At 47.2% G+C, this 11,422-nt stretch overlaps 1 protein-coding gene across 2 annotated transcripts in view; it reads left to right on the top strand.

Annotated features, from left to right (window-relative positions):
* The first annotated feature begins 2,202 nt into the window (after window positions 1-2,202).
* TRIM54 (tripartite motif containing 54) overlaps window positions 2,203-11,422 on the top strand; it is a 49,057-nt gene continuing 39,837 nt past the window's right edge. The window contains exon 1 of one of the 2 annotated variants that reach the window (XM_077489382.1): window positions 2,203-2,514. In XM_077489382.1, the coding sequence (XP_077345508.1) occupies window positions 2,347-2,514 (168 nt within the window). In that variant the 5' untranslated portion in view covers window positions 2,203-2,346. Of the gene's footprint in view, window positions 2,515-2,599; window positions 3,065-11,422 lie in introns of those variants that run through there. The other variant, XM_077489381.1, reaches the window with a different exon arrangement.

Below are 11,422 nucleotides of genomic sequence, written 5' to 3'. Positions count from 1 at the left end.
CAACCGCATCTAACTTATGGCCAGTTGCACTGCCCCTTTCATTTGACACCATAGGGAAGCCACCTGGTAGCCCTGTTCTTATATGACTGGTGGTCATTTTGCAGTACCCCTCTATTAGACCCAATGGGGAAGCCACTGGGTAGCCCTAACCTCACCTAACTGATCGCCAATCGCACTGCCCCTTTCATTGGACACAGTAGGGAAGCCACTTGGTAGCTCCAACCGCATCTAACTTTAGGCCAGTTGCACTGCCCCTTTCATTTGACACCATAGGGAAGCCACCTGGTAGCCCTGTTCTTATATGACTGGTGGTCATTTTGCAGTACCCCTCTATTAGACCCAATGGGGAAGCCACTGGGTAGCCCTAACCTCCCCCAACTGATGGTCAGTCGCACTGCCCCTTTCATTGGACACCATAGTGAAGCCACTTGTTAGCCCCAACCTCACCTAACTGATGGCCAATCACACTGCCCTTTTCATTTGACACCATAGGGAAACCACCTGGTAGCCCCTTTGCTATTTGACCGATAGCCAGTTACACCACCCCACCAGACACCACGGGGTATCCTATTCCCTTTCCTATTTGATTGATCGCCAGCCACGCTGCCCCTCCATCAGACACCATGGGGAAATCATGTAATAGCCCCCTCCGCACTTTAATAATGGACAATCACACTACCCCTCCCATCAGACACCATGGGGAAGCCATCTGGTAGCCCCCTATCTAGCTAAGTGATGGCCAGTTACCCAACCCTTCTATCAGACACCATGGAGAAGCAACCTAGTAGTAGCGACAACACCACCTGAATGATGGCTAAATGCGTTTCCACTCTTTCCTTCCCTATTTGACTGATGCTCAGTCACATTACCTCCTCCATAAGACACCATGGAGAAGCCACCTGGTAGCCCCCACCCCACATGACTGGTGGTCATCTGAACTCATGCCGCGTACACATGATTGGAATTTCGGCCAGCAAATGACCGATGAGAGCTTTTCATCGGAAAACGCGACCGTGTGTAGGCTCCATCGGAATTTAGCTGTCCGAATTCCCTCCAGCAAAAAATTAATAGCATGTTCTCCATTTTTCCGACGGAAAAACTTTCTATCGGAAATTCCGATCGTGTGTATGCAATTCCAACGCGCAAAAACTCACGCATGCTCAGATTCAACTAGGAGATGGAAGCTATTGGCTACTGGGTATAGAACTTCCTTTTTCTAGTCCCGTTGTATGTCACCGCGTTCTTGACGGTCGGAATTTGGTGTGACCGCGTGTATGCAAGACAGCGTGAGCGAAATCCCTTCGGGGAAAGCCTTTAGAGCCTTTTCCGACCAAAATTCCGATCGTGTGTACGTGGCATAACTCTCCATTAGAAACCACTGAGGAAGCCACTGGATAGCCCCATTCTCCCCTAACTGATGGCCAATTGCATTGCTCTTCTTTTTGGACACCATAGAGAAGCCACTTGGTAGCCCCCTCCCTATTTGACTAATGGTCAGTCACACAACCCCCCCTCTCACCATGGTGGTGAAGATTGTGAGGTCACCGCCCCACCTCTCCAGCACGTCCAATCACCCTGTAAATAATACGTAAAGCCAAACAAGCAACCCCCTGTGGCCAGTGTGCAGGAAATCACAGCCATCACTGTCGTGGTGCACCACTACTATAAGGATTTCCAGCCTATTTTACGCCCAGTGACGTTGTGACTGGGCCTCTGTGCTTCTCTATGCAATGCAGGCAGATCATGACTGGTGGGACCTTAACACAGCCTTCTGAAAAGATCCCGGTACCCTGCGTCAGTGCTCTACTCCAGAGCCCTAATGTAAGGGGGGGGGGTATGTATTTGTCATGCTGCGGAGTCCCCCTTTACCCTTTAAGCATCCCCGCACTCGGTGCATGTGACGCGTGGATGTTTTGCGTTCCTCTGGAAGTGTATTTGTGTCTTTGTTATTTTCTGCGAGTCATTGTGTGAGTCAGTGTCACCTGCTGCCGTGTGTGACAGCTGCGACCTCCTCCTCCCATCGGGGTCCATCTTATCCAAATGCTAAAAATACCCCCCTAGGAATTCCCCCCTTTCCAGCCTCCCCCCCCCCTCCAACGTCCGCCTTTAACACTGTCCCTGCAGCAGGCTGACTCACCAGGGACAGCGACTGGGTGGCCACGCTACCCCCCCCCCCCCTTGGCAAGAAAGGGGTTAAGGCCATCTCTCCCCCCCCCCCCCTGGTGATAAGACCCTCTATAGTTAGGCAAGGGATGGTGTGTGCCCAGCAGAGGCTCAGAGCCCACTGAAGTCACACAAGACCGGCCCGTTGCTCTTGCCTTGGTTGCTCGCGTCCTGTGGAAAGAGATGAATTTCGCCGTGGGCTTCAAGGCTTTAGGGGGGGACACCCAGACCATGGACAACCTGGAGAAGCAGCTGATATGTCCCATCTGCTTGGAGATGTTCACCAAACCCGTGGTCATCCTACCGTGCCAGCACAATCTGTGCCGCAAGTGTGCCAACGACATCTTCCAGGTACCGGCCCGGTGCATGCAAAGGCTCTTCTAGAATTGTGTCTAGAAGGGTTGGGGGGGGGGATAACAAATGGCGTATAGAACGTGGGGTGCCACCAACCGGGCAACTTCCCCCATAACATAATAGTTTTATTACCTGTTGATTCCAAGCATGCGTGGACTTTTGTGCGATAGACTTGTGTACACACGATCGGAAAGGTCCGACAACAAAAATTGTTGGCGGAAAATCTAAGAACCTGCTAACCAACATTTGTTGGTGGAAAGTCCGACAACAAATGTTCGATGGAGCGTACACACGGTCAGACTTTCCGCCAACAAGCTCACATCCAACACAAGACCAGCCTGTCGCTCTCGCCTTGGTTGTTCGCGTCCTGCGGAAAGGGATGAATTTCGCCGTGGGCTTCAAGGCTTTAGGGGGGGACACCCAGACCATGGATAACCTGGAGAAGCAGCTGATATGTCCCATCTGCTTGGAGATGTTCACCAAACCCCTGGTCATCCTACCGTGCCAGCACAATCTGTGCCGCAAGTGTGCCAACGACATCTTCCAGGTATCGGCCCGGTGCATGCCAACCCGGTCGGGGGGGGGGGGGGCAAAATAAAAAATGGCGTATAGGAGAGGTGCCACCAACCGGGCAACTTCCCCCCGTAACATTGTTCATAGTTTTGTTACCTGTTGATCCGTCATTGTTCCACTTCCTGTAGCAGGGTGACCAAGCTGTTTGTCTATAGCTAAATCACACAGCGGACGCTTTTATGCCCCGTACACACAATCACAACAAAACCGTGGAATTTTGTTCGAAGATTGTTGGCTCCAACTTGTCTTGCATACACACGGTCACGCAAATGTTGGCCAACAATTACGAACGTAGTGACGTACAAGATGTACGGAAAGCCGATAAAAAGGAAGTTCAGTGGTCATGCGCCACCATTTGGGCTCCTTCTGCTAATGTTGTGTTTGGTGAGCATTGATTCCGAACATGCGTGGACTTTTGTGCGATGGACTTGTGCACACACGATCGAAAAGTCCGTCAAAAAAAAATTGTTGGCAGAAAATTTGAGAACGTGCTAGCCAACATTTTTTGTCGGAAAGTCCGACAACAAATGTTCGAAGGAGCATAGGCACGGTCGGACTTTCCCCCAACAAGCTCACATCCAACATTTGTTGTCGGAAAATCCAATCGTGTGTAGGGGGCATTAGGGTCACCGTACGCATTACAATCTGACCACGCAACCTTTATACAGCCAACCATAGATTTACCAAAACTATGAGGGTCTAACTAGACCATCCAATCAGCCAGGTCCCTGATGATAACCCTAAATCTCCTTCTTTGGACCAAACACTACACTATCTCTTCTAGGGTTATCATCAGGGGCCTGGCTGATTGGATAGTCTAGGTAGGTCCTCATAGCTTTGGTAAATCTATGGTTGGCTGTATATAGATTGTGCGGTCAGATGGTAATGCGTATGGTGATCCTAAGTGGGCCAAAAAAAAAAAACACAACCTAAAGTCCTGGGACGGAGGAGCCGGACTGACAACTGGAGAGCCGTGACTTATCCTCATCCGTTCCTGGATGATTCCGTAATTAATTCCTAAAATAACTCTGACTCCTCGTCAACATCGAATACCCAGAATTTATGGAGAGAACTGTGAACACAGTGTACTTATAACGTTATATGTAATATATTCAAACTGTATCATTCCTTCGGATAACAAAAGAAAAAATGTATTAAAATTGTATATAATACCTAATGTTATTACAGAGATTAATCAAATATTCATTATAATAAAAAGAAAAAAAAAGACTTATATTAAAAGAAAATATCATATGTTACAAATAAATACAATTATATTATACAAATGAATTATTAATTATATTAGATATAATAACTTAAAAAAATTAAAATAAATAAATAAATAAATATATATATATATATATATATATATATATATATATATATATATACAGTATATAATATATTAATGGAAAATATAGTAATTATATAAAATAAATATATATATATATATATATATATATATATATATATATATGTATGTATATATATATATATATTAAATGGGATATAATAATTACTTTTTTTTAAAGAAAATATGAAAAAACCTAAATCATAATTATTTTTATTATAAAACAATACTTATTTGAGATATAATAGTTACTTTTTTTTAAGAACGTATATTATAATTACATATAATTATGTACTTGTAAATTTGTCATGGCGATAATCTGAACATTGATTAATGTTTATCTGCTACTCTTGTTATTTCTAGAATCTTTCAATAAAATATTGAAATATAAAATTAAGTATAATAATTACATTACAAAAATATATATATTATATAGACATTATTTTGTCGTTTCAATGAGGCACAAGCTCGTCTTTTTCAGGACTCGTCAAAACGTTGAAATAGAAAATTATATATACCGGCCTGGTGCATATATATATATATATATATATATATATATAATTTTTTTTTTTTTTAAATTGAATGCGTACAAAACATATTTTGCTTTACATATATACAGCAAATGACATGTTTCTCTTGATCTCTGAAGCAGACACTACAGAAAACTGATATGGCTGTAAAAAAAAAAAAAAAAAAAACGAGTGGGTTCTGAGAGGAGTTTTTCAGCTGTAAAAACGCTCTAACGTCAAAAAACACTGATAAATGCCGATAAATGCTCAAAGATGCGGCTCACCAGCGCTTAACGCTTTTTATCCGGTCCGATGTTGAGGGAGAAAACTTATGCAACAGTGATGGTGTGCGGTACCACCTGGACAGTATTTTAAAGTTAGTCTCTTGCATTTTGGTACATATGGAGGATTTGTGTGTGAACCGTAGAATATGGTGTTTTTGGTTCGGAGTGAAAACCCTTTTCCCAGGCAGTTAAACTGGGGAGCTGATGATTGTCTGCATATTAGAATTGATCGAGAGGGTGTGTGGCAGAGTTTCGGTGTCAGAACAGTACTCTTCAAAAATAGTGAGAGATTGGTCAAAGTTCTCAGGTGGGATAAAACAAGTAATTAACAGACCCATTGGATAAAAACTGTTATAGTGTGTACGGAAGAAAGCCCCTAGGGGAGAAGGAACCCCTCCCCGTGTCCCCATTCACTACCTCTCAGGATTATACTTTAGGCATGGGGTGACCGCATCCCTGTAACCGTGTAGGTGCTGGCCAACAATTGCATGGGAGACCGGTTCAGCTTCAGGTAGGAGAGGCACCCACCAAGCGCTGTACCCAGAGCAATAGTGCCCTCATGACCAGATCCAGCTGGACCCCTGCACCCACAATTGGCGCTGTGTGAAGGAGTGTCCTGTGTATACTCTGCCTCAGGTGGATCCCGGGCTAGGCAAAGCCTGCCCATCCCCCCAAGAGGGGAGCAGGGAGGGTAAGCCTCCCCACCCGCGTCAATCTCCCATGCAGACTACAGCCTCCCTGGTCCCACCCATAGCTATCAGAGACTAGTCCATCCCTCCCATGGTAGGTAAAGTTATCCTTTAGGACCAGAGGACGGCAGTGTGCCGACAACCTCTTTGAGTGCTGGGTAATGTATCGGGCACCGCCATCCCCAATAAGCCACGGATGAGCATATATTGTTTTTCTCCGCCCAAATAAAAGCCCAAAGAGGCATGTGGCCCTACAAAAGCCAGTATAATGTAAACATATCAGATGACTCCAGATGGAGCAGAAACATTCAGGCGCATAGTCCTGTTGATCCTACAACAGCGGATATGTTGTAAAGCATGCAGTGCGAGTGCTGTCATATAACAATAATAAACTTATCATGCAGCTCTAAATGGAATAGAAACCATTGAGGCACAAAGTCCTTCAAAAAATGCATGGTGATAGCATAATTCCTAGGGTCACATGAATTGAGGGGTGTGATTCGGAGGGGGCCAGTGAAAAGTCCACTCCAGGTCAGGACATAGTACAGCGATGGAGGTGGGGGTAATGTACTCCCTGACAGGGTTCCATTGATGTCTTTCTGTCTATAGGTGTAATTGTCCAAAGATTCCCAGTGGGTTTCATGAATTCTTACCTGGCAAAGTGCTAGTTAGCCTGTAGGCAGGGGTTGGGTAGGCCGAAGGGGTTCATGCAGCAAGAAGGCACAGTGACCGTAGAGCAGGACGACCATCACGGGAGTCTAACATGAACACCGCAGTACTCACAGGTCTGGGAGCCCCAGGATGTAAGTGTTCCTTATCGCCTTTGTGCATGAGCTCTGTAGTTGAGTAGGTCAGCCAGGAGAACTCAGGAACAGTTGGGCAAGAGAATCGAAATGTGTACAGGGCCCTCTTGAGTGCGGTAATAAGAAAACCATTGGGGGCAGATTATACAGTGGGGGAGCGGTACGCCATTTGGGCAGCAGTGGATCAGCGGGGTGCTGGCAAATGGCAGTCGGTGACAGGAGGCAGGAGAGGGATGAGCAGAGGCAGCACATTTGGGACTCACATGTCCGTTCCATAGATGGAACTCCAAGCCATCTCCTGGATCTCTGAGGGCACACCTGTGAAGGGCCCTGGGTCGAGGCAGGGCACGGGTCTTCAGTGCCCGTGGCCTCCGGGAGACCCTGTAGCCGCAGGTTGTTACGGCGACTCCTGTCCTCCAGGTCCTCCAGGTGAAGTTGCAGGGTTACTGCCGAGTCCGTGAGGGAGTCCTGGGAACATTCCAAGGCAGTCACTCTTTGTTCCAAAGCGGACAGTTAGGTTACTCCCGATGATACCTTGGTTGAGAGGGACTGTACATCATCTCTGATTGCCTGGATGTCCCTTTGGTGAGTTTCCTCTAGCCGGAGGATGAGCTCCTCAATGTTGTTTTTGGTCGGGAGAGCCTGCAGCAGGGCCCAGATGTCTTGATCCAGGCAAATCTCGTCTGTATATTGTGAGGGGTCCGGCATATCAGGACAGAAAGCTTCAGGGGTCTCTGGTATGGAATCCGAGGTGGTAGAAGGGCTAGGAGATGAAGGTTGAGCCTGTAAGGTTTGAACCTCCAGCATGTGTCCTTGTGGAGCCGCAATTGTGGCGCCTGGGGAAAGTCTCTGTAACCGCAAAGAAACGGTGTAATTTACCCCGTGGAGTGTTGGAATGGGTTCCCCGGGTGGACAATCTGGTTCTGTGTTATTTGGCCGATAGCTTGCCTGTAAAAAACGGGGTGAGAAGCCGGGATGGGCAGGGGGTAACCAGGAGCTTGCAGAACACACGTCCTGATGCAGCCATGTTGTCAGGATCTGGAGGGAGGCCGAGATGCTGAGAGGGCTCCCCTTGCGGCCGAGTGCAGCACAACCCTGAAGATGACAAAGGAATGCAGTGCCCACAGTAGCACAGGTTGCCTGGTAGCAGCAGCAGATGACAGGAGCTGAGTAGAACAGGTCTCCGGGGGCAACCGTGCTTGGAAAGTCCAAGAGAGGGATAAACGAAAGTCCAATAGCAGGGTCAAGGCCAGGCCGGGGGTCAAACACAGAAGATCAGTCCTAAGGTCGGAGCTACGGGTCCTGAGCTGAAGACCGGAGAATAGGAGTCCAAGCCAAGCCGAGATCGGGTGCAGGGAGCAGACAAGGGACGTCGGGTACAAGCCAGTGGTAAGAGCCAGGAGAACAACAGGAGCAGGTCAAACAAGCCGGGTCGGTACACAGAATATCAGACAGCAGGAATCACGGACACAGGTACACAGGAGAAGCTGACGATAATCCAGCGATGCAGCACTGTCAGGTGAACGTTTAAATAGGCAAGGTGCCTAGGCCAGTCGTGTGCGTGCCATAGCATTCGTATGCCTACGACGTGTAATGTTATGCGTTCGTACCACCATCGCGTACGCGCGCTCGATCAGACGTAACGTTGGGCGTTCGTTTTGGAAACACATTGCGCCTCCGTGTGCGCTGACGCGCGTTAACACGAACGTACCTTTCGAGGTTGCGCATAGGGATGCGCCTATTTCCCTGACAGTGCCTCCCCTCAAGGGGCAGCCTCCGGATGCCTAAACGAGCCCATTTTTCGGGGTGACGGCTGCGAAACCTGCGTATAAGCCTAGTAGCATGTACATAACTTGCAGGTTCCCAAGAATTCTCTTCAGCAGAATACCCCTTCCACTTAATTAGAAACTGGATTGTCCTACCTCTCCGACGACAGTCAAGGATAGACTCAACTTCGAATTCAGTTTCATCTCCAACCTGAACCGGAGGCGGGGGCGCTTCTTCTCTCCCTGAAAAAGGACTGAAGATGACACGTTTAAGAAGAGAAACATGAAACACTGGATGGATTCTGAAAGATTCAGGCAAAACAAGTTCAAATGCTACGGAGTTAATTTCACGTTTAATCTCGAAAAGGGCCCAGGAATTTAGGTCCCAATTTCCGGGGTGGATATGGCAGTTTAAGATTTACTGCTGAGAGCCACACCTTGTCCCCTATCTTAAAGGTAGGGTTAACTCTCTTCCTTTTATCGTAATGTCTCTTGTACTCTTCCTGAGCCTTCTTCATGGTATCCTGAAGCATTTGGTAGTTTGCTTGAATGAGGTTCACTCTGTCTTGAACTGCCGGGACGGAGGATTCAGGAATGGTATTAGGCAAAAATGAAGGATGGAATCCGTAATTTGCCCAGAAAGGTGATTGGTTGGTAGAGGCGTGCACTGAGTTGTTATATGCAAATTCTGCACAAGGTAGCAAGGAAACCCAATCGTCCTGGGAATAAGAACAGAAGCATCGTAGATATTGTTCAAGCGTCTGGTTGGTTCTTTCAGTTTGACCGTTACTCTGTGGGTGATAGGCCGAGGATAAACATGTTCCAGTTGAAAGTAACTTGCAGAGATCTTTCCAAAACCTGGAGGTAAATTGTACCCCTCTATCTGATACAATGTTGTCAGGTACTCCGTGTAATCGGACAATTTCCTTTATAAAAGTTTTTGCTGTATCCAAGGCAGAGGGAGTTCCTTTCATTGGCAAAAAATGCGCCATTTTGGATAGACGGTCTACCTCCACCAAGATGGTCGTAAACCCTTCTGAGAGAGGTAACTCTACAATAAAATCCATGGAGATTTCCTTCCAAGGTTTTTCCGGGACCGGCAGCGGCCTTAACAGGCCCCAGGATCTGGCGTTAGACCCCTTGTTACGCTGGCAGGTTGTACAGGAGTCAACGTATTTTTTACAGTCTGATCTTAGGGTAGGCCACCATAAGGACCGCTGCACAAGGTCAATTGTCTTCCGGACTCCAAAGTGGCCAGCTAGTTGATGGTCGTGAAAATTTTTCAATACCAGTAACCTGGCTTGCTGGGGAACAAAAATCTTATCTTGGTGCCATAGAAGCCCTTCTTGGCTTCTCAGGTAAGAAACTTCAGCTTCCGTACACTGGCTAGAGGCCTGCTCAATTGAAGATCTTAGATCCGGTTGGATTAGTAGGAAATTTTGGGGGGACAAAATTGTACTGGGTGGGATTCCTCCCGGGGTATCTGGGAACATTCGGGACAAGGCATCTGCTTTGCTATTCTTTGATCCTGGGCGATAGGTTATGTGGAAATTAAACCTCGAGAAGAATAGAGCCCATCGGGCCTGTTGGGGTCTCAGACCTTTGGCCGTGCGGAGGTACTCCAGGTTTTTATGATCGGTAAAAATTAGGATGGGGTGAGCGGCACCTTCCAGGAGATACCTCCATTCTTCGAGAGTGGTTTTAATCGCTAGAAGTTCCCGATCCCCCACATCGTAGTTTTTCTCTGGGGAACTCATCTTTCGTGAGAAAAAAGCTACGGGATGCAGTAATGCCTTGGAGCCTCGACGTTGGGATAGAATCGCTCCTGTGGCCACCTCTGAGGCATCAACTTCCAGCACGTAGGGTAAGGCGGGATCTGGATGCTGCAGGATTGGTGCGGTAGTGAAGAGGGTCTTGAGCTGGTCAAAGGCGGACTGCGCTGCTGTGGACCAATGGAACTTGGTATGTTGACGAGTGGTCTGAGTAATGGGTGCTACAATGGTGGAGAAGTTCCTTATGAATCTTCGGTAGAAGTTTGCAAAACCAATAAATCTCTGAACACCCTTCTTGTCAGAAGGAGCGGGCCAGTCTAGGATAGACTTCACCTTTTGGGGGTCCATGGTAATTCCACCTGTGGTGATGATGAGTCCCAAGAATTGAATGAATTCCTTTTCAAAATCGCACTTCTCGGCCTTAACGAATAATCCATGTGTTCTAAGAATACATAGTACTTTCTTAATGTGCACTGTGTGAAGTTCCAAAGTGGTCTGAATGCTCCCGGAAGATGTCGTTAATGAAATGCTGAAAAGTTGCCGGGGCATTGCACAATCCGAATGGCATGACTAAATACTCGAAATGCTCAAATCTCGTTCTGAATGCCGTCTTCCACTCGTCCCCCTCCCGGATGCGGACAAGGTTGTAAGCTCCACGTAAGTCAAGTTTGGTGAAGATACGTGATGTGCGGAATCTTTGGAAGAGTTCAGGGATGAGCGGAAGTGGGTAGCGGTTCTTAAGGGTGATATTATTTAATTCCCTGTAGTCCACACATGGTCTTAAAGTCTTGTCCTTTTTTTCCACGAAGAAGATGCCTGCACCGGCAGGGGATGAAGAGGGACGAATGAATCCTTTTGCCAGGTTTTCATCTATATATTGTCTCAAGGCCTGAAGTTCAGTTTCAGAAAGGGGAAATATCCGGCCAAAGGGAATGGGAGCCCCGGGTAATAACTCGATGGGGCAATCATAGGGGCGGTGTGGAGGTAAGGTATCTGCCTTCTTTTTGTCGAACACATCTTTAAATTCCTGGTAAACTGCTGGTATATTAGGAACTGGACTGGGTGTGGGTTGTACAGTCAAACAACTGGACAAGTCTCTTGATTCAGAGTCCAGACAATGTTGCTGGCAATAGGCGGATGTGAAGGATATCTTCTTCT

The sequence above is a fragment of the Lithobates pipiens genome, unplaced genomic scaffold (assembly GCF_037356315.1).
Source record: "Lithobates pipiens isolate NorthernLeopardFrog02 unplaced genomic scaffold, aLitPip1_a1.2 Scaffold_18, whole genome shotgun sequence".
Lineage (NCBI taxonomy): Eukaryota > Metazoa > Chordata > Amphibia > Anura > Ranidae > Lithobates > Lithobates pipiens.
The sequence above is the reverse complement of the archived record's forward strand: the minus strand, read 5'-3'. Positions and strand labels throughout refer to the sequence as shown.